Consider the following 16,938-nt stretch of genomic DNA (forward strand, 5'->3'; position numbering starts at 1 on the left):
GCGACTCCCAAGCTGGCTAGAAAGACATACAGGTGTTTAACTATGGGGACATTACAAAGTGTGACAGCCAGGGGATTAGCACACACAACTGTAAACCTTGCCATTATTTTCATAGCCAAAATCAATGAGTGCTTCCTATTGTGCTACACAGGCCCCGTGTAGCTCAGTTGGTAGAGCATGGCGTTTGCGACGCCAGGGTTCTGGGTTCGATTCCCACGGGGGGCCAGTATGAAAAATGTATGCACTCACTAACTGTAAGTCACTCTGGATAAGAGTGTCTGCTAAATGACTAAAATGTAAATGTAAAATGTGCCACATTGTGGAAATGTAGAACAATGAGCCCTGGGATCTGGGACATTTTCTGTTCTCCACTTACCACTGCTGCCCTCATCTCAATAGAATGCCTATTTGCCACATCACTCTCCCCGGTCACTGCTCACTGGACCCATTGAAATTGAAATACCCCACATACACACACGAAAGCACACACGCACACCCATGCAAAAGCACCCATGCAGGCGTAAGCACGTAGGGGAGGTGGTCTTACCATGGTGGTGAGAGGACAGGAGGAAGAGGTCAGTGTCACTTTCTCCACTGCCACTGCCTTCACTCCGAAGGAACTGATCCACTTTGTGATCACACAGGATCACACCAGAGTAGTGGGGATCATTAGGGAGCACAGCACACAAGAGCACACGGGAGCACACGGGAGCACACAGGAGCACACGGGAGCACATAAGGACACAATGTGACAGAACACAGGCAAAGGATCAGTTAGAACAGGATTTCAGGGATGTGAAACACTGAAAGATATGATTACAGGATAGGAAGGTGGACTATTTACAAAGATCAGAAATAAGAGAAGAGTTGGTAAGAAGATCATCACCAATTGGCCGATCAATCAATCGATCAACCAATGGTATTTGTCTTACCACCTCCGTCAGGGTTGTAGAGCTCCACTCTGAACACCTTGTCCAGCTCAGGGACGGGGTTGTCTATGACTGTCACACTGATGTACTTGAAGCGTTCTCCTGGCAGGAAGTCTAGCATGCCGTCTGAGTCCTGTATGGGCCATGGAACAGGTGCAAGCAGAGTAGGTAGGGAACAAGGGGTTAGCTTGGGGAGTTAGCACAAGCTCACTATCAAGCAGCCATCAAAGGAGTTAGTCTAGTGACAAATTATTAAAACAGTCATCAAAGGAGTTAGTCTAGTGAGAAACTATCAAACAGCCATCAAAGGAGTTAGTCTAGTGACAAACTATCAAGCAGCCATCAAAGGAGTTAGTCTAGTGACAAACTATCAAACAGCCATCAAAGGAGTTAGTCTAGTGACAAACTATCAAACAGCCATCAAAGGAGTTAGTCTAGTGACAAACTATCAAACAGCCATCAAAGGAGTTAGTCTAGTGACAAACTATCAAACAGCCATCAAAGGAGTTAGTCTAGTGACAAACTATCAAACAGCCATCAAAGGAGTTAGTCTAGTGACAAACTATCAAACAGCCATCAAAGGAGTTAGTCTAGTGACAAACTATCAAGCAGCCATCAAAGGAGTTAGTCTAGTGACAAACTATCAAACAGCCATCAAAGGAGTTAGTCTAGTGACAAACTATCAAACAGCCATCAAAGGAGTTAGTCTAGTGACAAACTATTAAAACAGTAATCAAAGGAGTTAGTCTAGTGAGAAACTATCAAACAGCCATCAAAGGAGTTAGTCTAGTGACAAACTATCAAGCAGCCATCAAAGGAGTTAGTCTAGTGACAAACTATCAAACAGCCATCAAAGGAGTTAGTCTAGTGACAAACTATCAAACAGCCATCAAAGGAGTTAGTCTAGTGACAAACTATCAAACAGCCATCAAAGGAGTTAGTCTAGTGACAAACTATCAAACAGTCATCAAAGGAGTTAGTCTAGTGACAGACTATAAAACAGCCATCAAAGGAGTTAGTCTAGTACCTCAAACATTATGTACGGTATGCCTTATTATTCTCTTCATCATTTCAAATTAAAAGCGCAGCAGATAGCCAAGTATAAGGATCGAATAGGAAGTTCTTATGGGTCAAATCCTAACTAAACACACATACCTAAATCATAAATCACACATAATTCATGTATTAGATTTTTTGGGAAAATTCACAGAGCTCAAGTGACCATCCATCCGTGTGTCTGGCTGAGATGCTGATCTACAGTACAAGGATGGCAGGAAATGACCTCATAGTCCTCGGGGCTGGCAGCGGTAAATGGTGAGGTCCTGTAGCCGACCATGACTCTTCCCAGGAGGCCTTGGGCCCTGGCCACCAGCAGGCGAACCACACCATCCTCCTCGTTGACCGTGACGTGGGCAGGCTCTGTTGCTGGGCGGATCATGCCCTCAGCTGGCAGGCCGGGCTGGAACTGGAGCAGACCTGGGAGAGAGGGAGACCAGCTCATCTAGCTTCATAGAACAATAAGCCTGGTCAGAGATGATCAGGCGAGAGGATCAATCCATGACATGTTACTGATACATTCATAACACGGGAACATCCATAACTATGAGTGATCTAATTGTGTCTGTGACAAATGTATATCAACAGTTGATGATTGACTCACACCAACAACAGTTTGCTACAGTGTTTTCACATTATGCCACAAACTGAACCTATTTCCAGCAGGTTATAAGCAGAACTTATTGTGTCTGTCAACTATGTGTTTTTACAGATATCTGCAGTTCTTGATTCATGTACTCTGGACGAGAACTGACATTAGGTAATTTGATGTGCAAATCTGTTTGAGGTTCTATTGGTGTGGTACAGTGGTGTGTTTGTGTGTCTCTCTCTCTCTCTGCACCATAGGGATGGTCGCTGGCCGTGACGGTGACAGTGGTGGCTGAGTTGTCAGGATCAATGCTGGCCCCACTGGTGGGGGTGGAGCCTGGCTTCCCGTCGCCTGACTCCGCTGACACCAGAGTGACCTGGAAGGACTCTGCGAACTCAGGGGTGTCATCATTCAACACCAGCAGGTTCAGGACCTGGGAGTCGCAGGGAGATGATGTCATAACACATGAGGGATAGTCAAGATTTCAATCTAAAATTAACTCAGAGAGAGTCCAGATATTCATAATGTGTTTGTTTGCAGGTTTTGGTGTCTGTAGTGGATTTGAAGCTTAGCCTAATCATTAGCAAACACCGTTAACCACAACAACATATTCCTCTCAGCCCCTAGGTGGGGCTACAAGTCAACAACACCACCGAGTGGATGAAAATAGTTTTCTGGGATTAAATATGGCCAGAAATGTAGATGAATGGTAAAACATTTATCTTGACTTGTTTGTCTGACCTCCTTGCATTTCAGTGTGTTTTTGTGTTTATGTGCATGTGTGTGCATGTGCGAGTGTTTGTGTGTGTGTGTGTGTGTGTGTGTGTGTGTGTGTGTGTGTGTGTGTGTGTGTGTAGTGTTACTCTACAGATGTACCAAGGAGCATGCTCATTGTTCAGTGGGGTTTCCCTGGTTCATGTGTGATTGAGGAGTGCATGGGTAGTCTTCTCAGAGCTGTGTGTGTGTGTGTGTGTGTGTGTGTGTGTGTGTCTGTGAGTGTGTGTGTGTGTGTGTGTGTCTGTGTGTGTGTGTCTGTGTGTGTGTGTGTGTCTGTGTGTGTGTGTGTCTGTGTGTGTGTGGGTGTGTGTGTCAGCGCGTGTGTGTGTGTCAGCGTGTGTGTGTGTCTGTGTGTGTGTGTGTGTGTGTCTGTGTGTGTGTGTGTGTGTGTCTGTGTGTGTGTGTGTTTGTCAGCGTGTGTCTGTGTGTGTGTGTGTCTGTGTGTGTGTGTGTCTGTGTGTGTGTGTGTCTGTGTGTGTGTGTCTGTGTGTGTGTGTGTGTGTGTGTGTGTGTGTGTGTGTGTGTGTGTGTGTGTGTGTGTGTGTGTGTGTGTGGATGGATATCTGACTCTGGGTGTTCCCCCACACCTCAGAGCGCTGACCGGGCAGGAAGAACACTGAGCCACTGGCGTTGGCAAAGTCCTGGTGGGCCGCAGCCTGGCTGTCTGAGTCCAACTGAGTGACCGTGTAGTTGACATAGACGTGGTCCAGAACCCCGCGTGTCCTCTCAATAACACAGGAGATGGTGGAACCTTCCTCTGACATCTGGCCATAGAGAAAGTACAGAGAAAACAGACACAGAGCCTGGTTGTAAATGATGCTCCCTAAACTAAGCAACTGGACATTGGGCCATTTTAAACCGTATTGTCACATTACACATCAAAATTGTAAACAAACTTTCATTTAATGACAAACACTGACAAGATATCACAAACTTGAAAAAAATATATGTTTTATTCTACTGCACGATAGCTCGTTATCAATTCAAGACTGACACGATTCATTCCAAAAAATGGACCTTTGCTCTTGATAAATACTTTCATGGACAGCCCTCCTCTAATTCCTGCACAGTCATGATGTGATTTGCAGAGAGACCACCCGATAGCCCCAGATGAGTCCCTTTGTCCCCATGCACGGTTAGAGGGACCCTTGTTCTGATGGAATGCCATCCCCTGTTCTACCACCTGTTGTGCTACTGGGACTCTACGTCCACAGGAATGCCCATGGCTGGTCTACCACCTTTTGCTCTCCCTGAGAGGAGCCATCAGAGTCCAATCTCTCTAAGGGGCTGAGCGCACACTCCCTCCACCCAGGCGTGAACACTGGTTAAATATGCACGAGGACATGCGCTCACAAACCACTGGCTTCAATTACATGTCTTTCTAGGTAACCAAATAGCCATATTCTCAAGATACATGCTGGATCAAAGCTAGAATGTGACAATAATGTGCTGTTCTCCAGTCTGCTGTGTGTCTTACACCATTTTGCTGATGTGTCCGTCAAGTTCAGAGCTGTAAGAATGACTGCCATAGTTGGCAACTGTGGTCTACATTTCATCTCAGTAGTGTCAACAGTGTCTCGTTTATACTGTAAAGCATGTAAGATACTGTATGTGTGCATGCGTATATATGCGTGCGTGTATGTATCAGGGGTGGTGTTAACGCAGGATTCTGTGTTTTTCATACAGAAAAGGAAAGATAAAACACCCCAAAAATATTTTGTTTCGTAAAAGCAGATATTTTATTGTAAATTCTGCTCGGCTTCAATCAGGGTCATGAATGTAAAATGACTAATTTCGTGCTTCAGTTGCACTTCTCCACCAGGATGAAATATCTTTGCTCTCCTCATTGGATCACCAGACAGCTCTGACTGATGTGTAGGCTACTTTTATCTGGTACTTTCATCCGGTGCAGTTTATCCTCTGGTAGCATGTTAAAATACAAGATTAACTTCAAGCAAAACATTAGGAAATGTAGCTGGCTGTCACGCTCTGGCTCCGGGACTGTGTTGTTTGAGCCAGGGTGTATTCATTTGGTTGTGTTGGGTTAGGGTGTGTTCATTTGTTGTGTTTGGTTTTGGTTTTGTTTCCGTGTTTGGTCAGTGACTCCCAATCGGAGGTAACGAGTGTCAGCTGTCGGCTCGTTATCTCTGATTGGGAGCCATATTTATACTGTGTGTTTTCACCTTGTGGTTGTGGGTTTTTGTTCCATGTACAGTCATTGTCACTGTTGGACTTCACTATCGTCTTTTGTTTTGTATTTACGTGCTGTACTCATTAAAGTCATCATGTTCACTCAACGCGCTGCGTATTGGTCTGCTCCCTTTCAAGACGGTCGTGACAGAAAAACCCACCATCAAAGGACCAAGCAGCGTGTCCGGGAGCAAAGAGACTGGACATGGGAGGAGGCGCCTGGTAAGGAGATCGAGAGGCTGGCGATGGCCCAGGTGGGCAAATCGTGGTCCTGGGAGGACATGCTCGGGGGCAAGGGACCTTGGGGGAAGATCAAGGCCCTGGCGAGAGAGGAGCAACGGCGTCAGCAGGGTCCTCGTTGGAAGGACGTGAGGCAACCCCAAAAAGTTTTTTGGGGGGGGCACATGGCTTGGGCGGCTGGGCAGCAGGAGGCTGCCACAGGGAGATGTGGAGAGAAGGCTACCGGATTACGGGAGCCATTGGCGAATAGAGGGAGGGAAGCAGTTGAGGCACGGCGTGAGAGACTGAGGTGTGTTACCAGTCCGGACCGGCCCGTTCCTGATCCCCGGTTAAGGCCAGTGGTGTGTGTTCCCAGTACGGACCGGCCTGTTCCTACTCCACGCATCAAGCCCACGGTGTGCGTCGCCAGTCCAGCCCGGCCGGTTCCTGTTCCACGTAGAAAGCCTACGGTGTGCGTGGCCAGCCCAGCCCGACCTGTTCCGACTCCACGCATCAAGCACACGGCATGGACGACGGAGGCAAAGATGGGGCGAATCCAGGAGGCCACCAGGCCAGGGGTACACCGCCCTGTACGTCCTGTGCGGATGCCTCACACAGAGTGTGTGAGGGTAGGCATTCAGCCAGGACGGGTGGTGGCCGCTGTTCACTCCAGGCCTCCTATCCGTCTCCACAGCCCGGTCCGGCATAGTCCTGCTCCCCGCACCAAGTCCACGGTGTGCGTCGCCAGTCCAGCCCGACCTGTTCCTGCGCCACGTACCAGACCCACGGTGTGCGTCGCCAGTCCAGCCCGGCCGGTTCCTGCTCCACGTACCAAGTCTACGGTGCGCGTCGCCAGCCCGACCCGGCCTGTTCCTGCCACCCGCACCAAGACTACGGTGCGCGTCGCCAGCCCGGTCCGGCCTGTTCCTGCCACCCGCACCAAGTCTACGGTGCGCGTCGCCAGCCCGGTCCGGCCTGTTCCTGCCACCCGCACCAAGTCTACGGTGCGCGTCGCCAGCCCGGTCCGGCCTGTTCCTGCCACCCGCACCAAGTCTACGGTGCGCGTCGCCAGCCCGGTCCGGCCTGTTCCTGCCACCCGCACCAAGTCTACGGTGCGCGTCGCCCGGCCAGAGTCTGCCGTCTGCCCAACGGCGCCTGAACTGCCCGTCTGCCCAACGGCGCTTGAACTGCCCGTCTGCCCAACGGCGCCTGAACTGCCTGTCTGCCCAACGCCGTCTGAACTGTCCGTCTGCCAAGCGCTGCATAAGCCGCCCGTCTGCCATGAGCCTTCAGAGCCGTCCGCCAGACCGGAGCCGCTAGAGCCTTCCGCCAGACAGGATCAGCCAGAGCCTTCCGCCAGACAGGATCAGCCAGAGCCTTCCGCCAGACAGGATCAGCCAGAGCCTTCCGCCAGACAGGATCAGCCAGAGCCTTCCGCCAGACAGGATCAGCCAGAGCCTTCCGCCAGCCAGGATCCGCCAGAGCCAGCCAGCCAGGATCCGCCATTCGGTCCGGTGCTGCCTCTTAGTCCGGTGCTGCCCCTTTATCCGGTGGGGTTAAGTTGGAGGAGGCTACGGAAGCGGGTAGTGACTATGGTGGGGTGGGGACCACGACCAGAGCCAGAACCACCGCCGAAGAGGTATGCCCACCCAGCCCTCCCTTGGTTAGCCCTAGTTGAGGCGCGGTCGCAGTCCGCGCCTTTAGGGGGGGGTACTGTCACGCTCTGGCTCCGGGACTGTGTTGTTTGAGCCAGGGTGTATTCATTTGGTTGTGTTGGGTTAGGGTGTGTTCATTTGTTGTGTTTGGTTTTGGTTTTGTTTCCGTGTTTGGTCAGTGACTCCCAATCGGAGGTAACGAGTGTCAGCTGTCGGCTCGTTATCTCTGATTGGGAGCCATATTTATACTGTGTGTTTTCACCTTGTGGTTGTGGGTTTTTGTTCCATGTACAGTCATTGTCACTGTTGGACTTCACTATCGTCTTTTGTTTTGTATTTACGTGCTGTACTCATTAAAGTCATCATGTTCACTCAACGCGCTGCGTATTGGTCTGCTCCCTTTCAAGACGGTCGTGACACTGGCTACATTCTTTCTATGATAAACTCCCGAGTGGCGCAGTGGTCTAAGGCACTGCATCGCAGTGCTAGCTGTGCCACCAGAGATCCTGGTTCGAATCCAGGCTCTGTCGTAGCCGGCCCCGACCGGGAGACCCATGGGGCGGCGCGCACAATTGGCCCAGCGTCGTCCAGGGTAGGGGAGGGAATGGCCGGCAGGGGATGTAGCTCAGTTGGTAGAGCATGGCGTTTGCAACGCCAGGGTTGTGGGTTCGATCAAATAATGTATGCACTAACTGTAAGTCGCTCTGGATAAGAGCGTCTGCTAAATGATTAAAATGTAATGTAAATGATAAATATTAGAAATATGATGGCAATACATAGTTTTTGCCAAATAATACCTTACTTTTTAATTGTAAGTTAATGTACTTATGTGTGGCTGCCAGCCAAATAGCATTGTACTTTCTGCCGAATGTGTTTTGTGTGAAGAAAAACTATAGTTGCTCACCCCGATCACTCTATTGAAGCAAAAAAACACTGTTGACTTAAGACGCAGGTGAAATGGTTCAAAACGCAGGTTTTTTTTATGGTCTGCTTTTTGAAAATGCAGATTTCTGAAAGCTAACGCGACCCTTGTGTGTGTGTGTGTGTGTGTGTGTGTGTGTGTGTGTGTGTATGTCTTACGTCTGGTATGCATGCGCCGGTGAAGCCAAAGAAGCCGTTGGCGTTGTCACTCTTCATCACCCGTAGGGTGGCGGTGGGCCGGGGGAGGGGGAGGCGCGCCCCCCCGTGGGTCGCCACCAGCTGCAGGTAGAACACCTCCTCCCCCTCCTCCTCCTCGTCGTCCCGCACCTTCACCACAAAGGCCTTCTGCCTCTCGCCCTGCCTGTACTGCAGGTAGCCAGAGATGTTCCTCAGGTCCGTCTTGGCGGGCTGTGCGTGGAGCTCGTGGATCTCTGAACGGTTCAGCCTGCTATGGTAGAGACGCACGTCCTGCAGGAGGCCCGTGTAACGCTCCTCTCCGTAGGGGTCCGAGCCGATCCGCACCGGAGCTGAACCTGCAACACACACAGGAGGTAGAAGAAAGAAAAAAAAAAACATTAAAAAAAATAAAGAATACACTCAGAAAAACATCAAGCAGTAGGTGATCATGCTGCTGTAAAAAAAAAGCTTTTTGTATACAGAGAAGCTGAGAAGCATGTATTGTACAGTGTGACCATTCCAGAATGCTTCATTAATGCCCCCCCCACCCCACACACAGACCACCAGCGAGCATTTCAACAGCAGAAAAATTGACAAGTAGAGGAAGCTCGCCACGGTGACCATGGACAATGCTCTCAGACAAAGCTCTCAGAAAAAACAATGGAACACTGGTTGACGTGTATACCCCTTTGATTGAAGTTAACCCAAGAAGAGCCATCAAAACAAATAGTCCCATCGTGGGGGGGTGGGGGGGGGGGGGTTGCCCTACAGAAAGCACATTGTCTTCAGTTATTGGGGGGAGACCGAAAACTGCCACCAGCTTTCTTCTGCCTGTAACAATGTCCAGCAGTGTGGTGGCTAAGCGCTCGCTCAAGCATTGCAGAGTCTCTGTGTAAGTCCAAACAATGGGAGAGGAGGAATGCATGGAGGGGTTTTAACTAGAGCCTCCCTGACCAGATGTGGGCCACGAGAGTGAGGAGAGGAGCAGGGTCCCACAGCGCTCACTACAGACCACCAGTCAGATTGTTGAAGACATTGACATCTGAGGAGACGTTTATACACTATGGTGAGGTCTCTGTCTGCTGAGAGTGAGGAAGCTCAGTGGAACAAGCTTAGAGAGGCTAGACTTCATGGAAGTTACTGTAGTCAGGGGGTGTAGCTTAGGCCTATACAATAACACAACTATAAGAATCATTTCAAACTTTTCATTTTGGACATCTTTAATGAACAGTTATACCTTTATTATCGTTAATCAGATACATAATATACCCTTTACAGGATTGAGATGGTTGTCATAGCTACAGGAAGAGGATTTAACTCTAGCTAGTGGAGTAGAAGCCCTGTTCAGCTTGTAACTCCTATACAAGACAATCCCATAAGATACTGTCTTAATAAGTATTAGGATTCCTGTCTTTAAGAGATAATGAAATTCATGGGACTCACCGTCAGTGATGGCTTCTCCTTTTAGACTCTTTACCCCTCCGGGCATGGGGTTCCCATCCAGGAAGAACTCAATAATCCCATCATCCGCCGTGATCACCACATGGAGCCACACGTTGTCCCCCACAAACCTCTCTGCCGTGGCCCGGGCCACCTGGGTGTAGTTGGCCCCCAGGGCTGTGTAGTACAGCATCACGCACACATGAGACTCATTAGTCTGGACCTTCACCCCATAGTTCAACGTCCTGTTCCTGTTGCCCTTGGACACAATGAAGCCGTTGGTGTCTGGCCTGGGAACCAGCCAGGCTGAGAAGGTGAAGTTAGCCAGGCTGCCAGGCCCGTCCTCTGGGCTGATGTTGCCGTAGGCCCCCTGGAGGCCTGAGAAGAGCCAGGCGTCGGTGCCTGAGTGTTGCCTCCTGTCATGGGGCCTGAGCTCCACCTCCTTGGGGAAGGAGGCGCTGAGGAGGAGGTCCTGCATAGGAGGGAGGCCGAGAGGGAAACGGCCGGATACGATCTCCCAGGCAACCCGCACCTCCCCGAAGGTGCCCTGCTGCCGCAGTATATTGAAGGAAGTGACATCAGACATGTCCAGTTCTGACAGGACATCCTCAGCCACTTCCTGGTCCAGGTTGTCATCAGCTATGGCGAACACTCCAAAGGGGTCGTCGTTGAAGGGGATCAGGACGGATGCGTTGAGGGATGTAGTAGCCAATCGGCCGCCCTGTCCGGGGTAACCACCTATGAAATATCACCGGACAGAAAATGGTTCATGTTTTAATGTCAACAACATGTGTAATGTGACAGAGTAATTTAGGAATAACCCATACCATCCCATTTCAACTTAGAGAACAGAGGTAGCAATCTCAGATGTTCATGTTCCAGTCAAGAAGAAGATACTGTAGGTCTGTTTCCACATCCCTCACCTGGAGCATACCTGCCTCATCCCTCACTTCCCCTACCTGAGATGTTGATGAGCCTGAGGACATAGAACTTGTTGAACTCCGGGAGTTTGTCTGAGATGGCCTCCAGGACGATGGATTTGGTCCCCTCTCCCGTGGTGAAAGTGATGGAGCCAGAGGTGTTGATGAACTCCTGACCAGGCTCCAGGGCTGTGTCATTGGCATAAAGGCGCCAGAACACCGTCACATTGCCAAAGTGTCCCCTGGCCCTGATAACACTAGGAGATGAAACGACTGTATGAGGGACTGAGGGAGAAGAGTGCCAGCAGACACTACGACCCCCAAGGACCCAAACTGACACACCCCATGATTAAATTATTACAGCAGTTGCTAGAATCATCAACTGAAGAAGTTTGGTTAGATCTAGTTCTGAGAGATGAACAGAAATGTCTTATTTTAAATTTTTTTAACAACTAATTGACCGACATCAGTTCAATTATTTGAATTCCATTTCGTTTGGTTTCTCTAGAGACAAATCAGATCAAGCCCAAACTGTGAGATGTAGTGGGGAGTTGTAGTTTCCAACAGGCCAATATTCTACATAGTTTAGCGCAGAAAACGTGGTAATTAACTACAATGACCATAATCCATCTATATAAATATAGAACAGCGCCGGAAGAAGATGGCTGCCGTTTTACAGCCCTCTAACCAATTGTACTATTATGTGTGTTTTTCCGCGTTATTTGTAATTTATTTTGTACATAATGTTTCTGCCATCGTCTCTTATAACCAAAGAGAGCTTCTGGATATCAGGACAGCGATTACTCACCTCGCATTGGACGAATATTTTTTCTTCAACGAGGCGTTCGCGAAGGATATCATACAGACACCCGACAAGGCCCAGATCCCCGTCATTCGTGTGAGGAAGAGACGGAGATATCGCGGACGCAGATCCGGGTGCCTCGTAAGGATCCGACGGCGAGCGAGTAAACTGCCTCTCCCATCAATCCTATTAGCCAACGTTCAATCTTTTGAGAATAAAATTGACGATTTAAGATTACGGTTATCCTACCAACGGGACATTAAAAACTGTAATATCTTATGTTTCACGGAGTCGTGGCTGAACGACAACAATGATAACATTCAGCTAGCGGGCTATACGCTACATCGACAGGACAGAACTGCAGACTCTGGTAAGACAAGGGGTGGCGGTCTCTGTATATTTGTAAACAACAGCTGGTGCACAAAATCAAATACCAAGGAAGTCTCGAGGTTTTGCTCGCCTGAGGTAGAGTATCTTATGATAAGCTGTAGACCACACTATTTACCAAGAGAGTTTTCATCTATATTTTTCATAGCTGTCTATTTACCACCACAAACCAATGCTGGCATTAAGATTGCACTGAATGAGTTGTACAAGGCCATTAATCAACAGGAAAACGCTCATCCAGATGCAGCGCTCCTAGTAGCCGGGGACTTTAATGCAGGGAAACTTAAATCCGTTCTACCTAATTTCTACCAGCATGTTAAATGTGCAACCAGAGGGAAAAAAACTCTAGACCACCTTTACTCCACACACAGAGACGCATACAAAGCTCTCCCTCGCCCTCCATTTGGCAAATCTGACCATAACTCTATCCTCCTGATTCCTGCTTATAAGCAAAAACTGAAGCAGGAAGCACCAGTGATTCGGTTAATAAAAAAGTGGTCAGATGACGCAGATGCTAAGCTACAGGACTGTTTTGCTAGCACAGACTGGAACATGTTCCGGGATTCTTCAGACAGCATTGAGGAGTACACCACATCAGTCACTGGCTTCATCAATAAGTGCATCGATGATGTCGTCCCCACAGTGACCGTACGTACATACCCCAACCAGAAGCCATGGATTACAGGAAACATCCGCACTGAGCTAAAGGGTAGAGCTGCCGCTTTCAAGGAACGGGACTCTAACCCGGACGCTTATAAGAAATCCCGCTATGACCTCCGACGAACCATCAAACAGGCAAAGAGTCAATACAGGTCTAAGATTGAATCATACTACACTGGCTCTGACGCTCGTCGGATGTGGCAGGGCTTGAAAACTATTACAGACTACAAAGGGAAGCACAGCCGCGAGCTGCCCAGTGACACAAGCCTACCAGACGAGCTAAACCACTTCTATGCTCGCTTCGAGGCAAGCAACACTGAAGCATGCATGAGAGCACCAGCTGTTCCGGACGACTATGTGATCACGCTCTCCGTAGCCGATGTGAGTAAGACTTTTAAGCAGGTCAACATTCACAAGGCCGCAGGGCCAGACGGATTACCAGGACGTGTACTCCGAGCATGTGCTGACCAACTGGCAAGTGTCTTCACTGACATCTTCAACATGTCCCTGACTGAGTCTGTAATACCAACATGTTTCAAGCAGACCACCATAGTCCCCGTGCCCAAGAACTCTAAGATAACCTGCCTAAATGACTACCGACCCGTAGCACTGACGTCTGTAGCCATGAAGTGCTTTGAAAGACTGGTCATGGCTCACATCAACAGCATAATCCCAGAAACCCTAGACCCACTCCAATTTGCATACCGCCCCAACAGATCCACAGATGATGCAATCTCTATCGCACTCCACACTGCCCTTTCCCACCTGGACAAGAGGAACACCTACGTGAGAATGCTATTCATTGACTACAGCTCAGCATTCAACACCATAGTGCCCTCTAAGCTCATCACTAAGCTAAGGATCCTGGGACTAAACACCTCCCTCTGCAACTGGATCCTGGACTTCCTGACGGGCCGCCCCCAGGTGGTAAGGGTAGGTAACAACACATCTGCCACACTGATCCTCAACACGGGGGCCCCTCAGGGGTGCGTGCTCAGTCCCCTCCTGTACTCTCTGTTCACCCATGACTGCATGGCCAGGCACGACTCCAACACCATCATTAAGTTTGCCGACGACACAACAGTGGTAGGCCTGATCACCGACAACGATGAGACAGCCTATAGGGAGGAGGTCAGAGATCTGGCCGTGTGGTGCCAGGACAACAACCTCTCCCTCAACGTGACCAAGACAAAGGAGATGATTGTGGACTACAGGAAAAAAAAGAGGACTGAGCACGCCCCCATTCTCATCGACGGGGCTGTAGTGGAACAGGTTGAGAGCTTCAAGTTCCTTGGTGTCCACATCACCAACGAACTATCATGGTCCAAACACACCAAGACAGTCGTGAAGAGGGCACGACAAAGCCTATTCCCCCTCAGGAGACTAAAAAGATTTGGCATGGGTCCTCAGATCCTCAAAAAATTCTACAGCTGCACCATCGAGAGCATCCTGACTGGTTGCATCACCGCCTGGTATGGCAACTGCTTGGCCTCTGACCGCAAGGCACTACAGAGGGTAGTGCGTACGGCCCAGTACATCACTGGGGCAAAGCTCCCTGCCATCCAGGACCTCTATACCAGGCGGTGTCAGAGGAAGGCCCTCAAAATTGTCAAAGACTCCAGCCACCCTAGTCAGAGACTGTTCTCTCTGCTACCGCACGGCAAGCGGTACCGGAGTGCCAAGTCTAGGTCCAAAAGACTTCTCAACAGCTTCTACCCCCAAGCCATAAGACTCCTGAACAGCTAATCATGGCTACCCGGACTATTTGCACTGCCCCCCCACCCCATCCTTTTTACGCTGCTGCTACTCTGTTAAGTATTTATGCATAGTACATTTACATTTTACATTTTAGTCATTTAGCAGACGCTCTTATCCAGAGCGACTTACAGTTAGTGAGTGCATACCTTATTTTTTTAATTTTTCATACCCCCCATGGGAATCAAACCCACAACCCTGGCGTTGCAAACGCCATGCTCTACCAACTGAGCTACATCCCTGCCGGCCATTCCCTCCCCTACCCTGGACGACGCTGGGACAATTGTGCGCCGCCCCATGGGTCTCCCGGTCGCGGCCGGCTATGACAGAGCCTGGATTCGAACCAGGATCTCTAGTGGCACAGTTAGCACTGCAATGCAGTGCCTTAGACCACTGCGCCACTCGGGAGGCTAGTCACTTTAACTCTACCCACATGTACATATTACCTCAACTACCTCAACTAGCCGGTGCCCCCGCACATTGACTCTGCAACGGTACCCCCCTGTATATATAGCCTCCCTACTGTCACTTTATTTTACTGTATATATAGCCTCCCTACTGTCACTTTATTTTACTTCTGCTCTTTTTTTCTCAACACTTTTTTGTTGTTGTTGTTTTATTCTTACTTTTTTTGTTTAAAATAAATACACTGTTGGTTAAGGGCTGTAAGTAAGCATTTCACTGCAATGTCTGCACCTGTTGTATTCGGCGCATGTGACCAATACAATTTGATTTGATTTGATTTGATTTTGATTTGATTTGATTTGATTTGATCCATTGCGCGCCTACTTGTCCGGTCTGTGTGGGGCGGGTAGACACGGAGAGGGAGAGAAGAGACAGAAGAACATGTGATTGAGAGGGATAGAGAGCAGTTGCTTTGTGAGGTATCTCTATCTGAAAATACATGATCTAAGTCACTGATAGTTGGTATTCAGCAGTCATAAAAGTATGCCTTGTTTACTTTGAAGAACTACTAAAATAGTGATTTTGTCAGACAGCATAGGCAGAGCAGCTCCATAGAGATGAGATGATGACTTGGAATGAAATAATAGTCATCAAATGAAACAAATGTAATATACACAACAACTGAAATATATTATTAAAGTAATGTGAATAAATTATGGTTAATAAGTGATAAGCAGTAATCGGCAGTCACTACCATCATGGGACTTTTATTAATTGTTTTATTCTGTGTTGTTACAGCATTCAACTCATATAATGCATAGTGCATTTAATGTTTTTTTAAATTATTGAAACTGAAATCTTAAACTGAGTTGAACAAAAACCAAACCGACCTCAAAAAGCACTAATCGCTCAGCACTAGTTAGAGCTGCTAAATTATTCCAGAGGCTGGGTAAGCATCAGGGTTAGGTTTATGGTGTATTAAGGCTTTGGTTCCTTACTAGAAGTTGTTGGTCTTGCCCTCTTTCACAGGCCTCTCTGTCGATTCCAGTGAGAATATTCCATTGGCCTCATCATTGGCCTCAATCAACACTGTCGCTGTGTCCGCCCCATACACAACAGCGTCACCTGTACCCACAAACACACACACAGGGTCACAATGTGAAATTACACAGTTAGTTGGTGGGTGTCAAGGCCAGCAATTTACACATAATCGCTTTCAACGCATGCAGTCACTGAATACAGTTACAATGCCTGTTAAAACTCTGTCCCTTTGTTTTTATTCAATAACAAAGTACTGAACAAGAGAGAAACATAACACGTGAAGACAAAAAAACATTTAATGTCCTTCAAGTCAGTCAAAATAATATGATGTTCTTGTTTGAACTTAACATCTTTATTTTTTTATTTTTTATTATACGTTGGAAAAAAACGACACGAGAATGTCTTCTTTAAAAAATAATATATTTTAAATCTGTCCTCAGCATGTGGTTCTGCTTTTTACAAGAGAAAGGGACGAGGTTGCTTTATAATACCCACATTGTTATTGTCATGCTAAATCTCATAACAAAAAGGAAAGAGTGTTCTCATTAACACACAGTAATCACCGCTAACCAGCAGATATGGTCAAGGTTCCACATGCAGATGTCCACCATGAAAAACCCCCAATAAGAGCCCTCTCATAAACTAAGGCTTGGAGTTGAGCAGAGTGGGTTAACCCGTATTTTCTCTCAAAGTGGTCCATGCGCATACAACCATCCAGGCACTGGAGTAGCGGGCTGGCTGGCTGGCTGGCTGGCTGCAGAGTGAGTCTGAGTTCAGTAATTAACTTCCCCCACAGGCTTTCATCCCTGTCTGTGTCACACAATACTGGGATTAGAAGGGCTTTTCAGAGTCATCAGACTCAATGCTAATCAACCCAGTTACTCACCAATGTACAGAAACAACTGTCAAAGAGACTGACGCTACGGCTACTACACATGGAAATACAGTCAACGCAATGTGGCTGGTTGTTTCGTGCTACAGTTGCCTCCAAAATGACTTGACCAACGTAACTTTG

General features: G+C 48.3%; 1 protein-coding gene across 1 annotated transcript in view; it reads right to left on the reverse strand.

Moving 5' to 3' along the window:
• LOC311141779 (adhesion G-protein coupled receptor V1-like) overlaps nt 1-16,938 on the reverse strand; it is a gene marked incomplete at its 5' end in the record, with an annotated part of 180,849 nt that overhangs the window by 133,668 nt on the left and 30,243 nt on the right. Inside the window, 9 exon segments of the mRNA XM_084177232.1 lie at nt 495-628; nt 933-1,062; nt 2,212-2,405; nt 2,827-3,007; nt 3,939-4,115; nt 8,496-8,869; nt 9,957-10,691; nt 10,913-11,130; nt 15,881-16,007. Coding sequence (XP_084033358.1) covers nt 495-628; nt 933-1,062; nt 2,212-2,405; nt 2,827-3,007; nt 3,939-4,115; nt 8,496-8,869; nt 9,957-10,691; nt 10,913-11,130; nt 15,881-16,007 — 2,270 coding nt within the window.

The sequence above is a fragment of the Coregonus lavaretus genome, assembly GCF_964263955.1.
Source record: "Coregonus lavaretus genome assembly, chromosome: 14".
Taxonomy (NCBI): Eukaryota; Metazoa; Chordata; class Actinopteri; order Salmoniformes; family Salmonidae; genus Coregonus; species Coregonus lavaretus.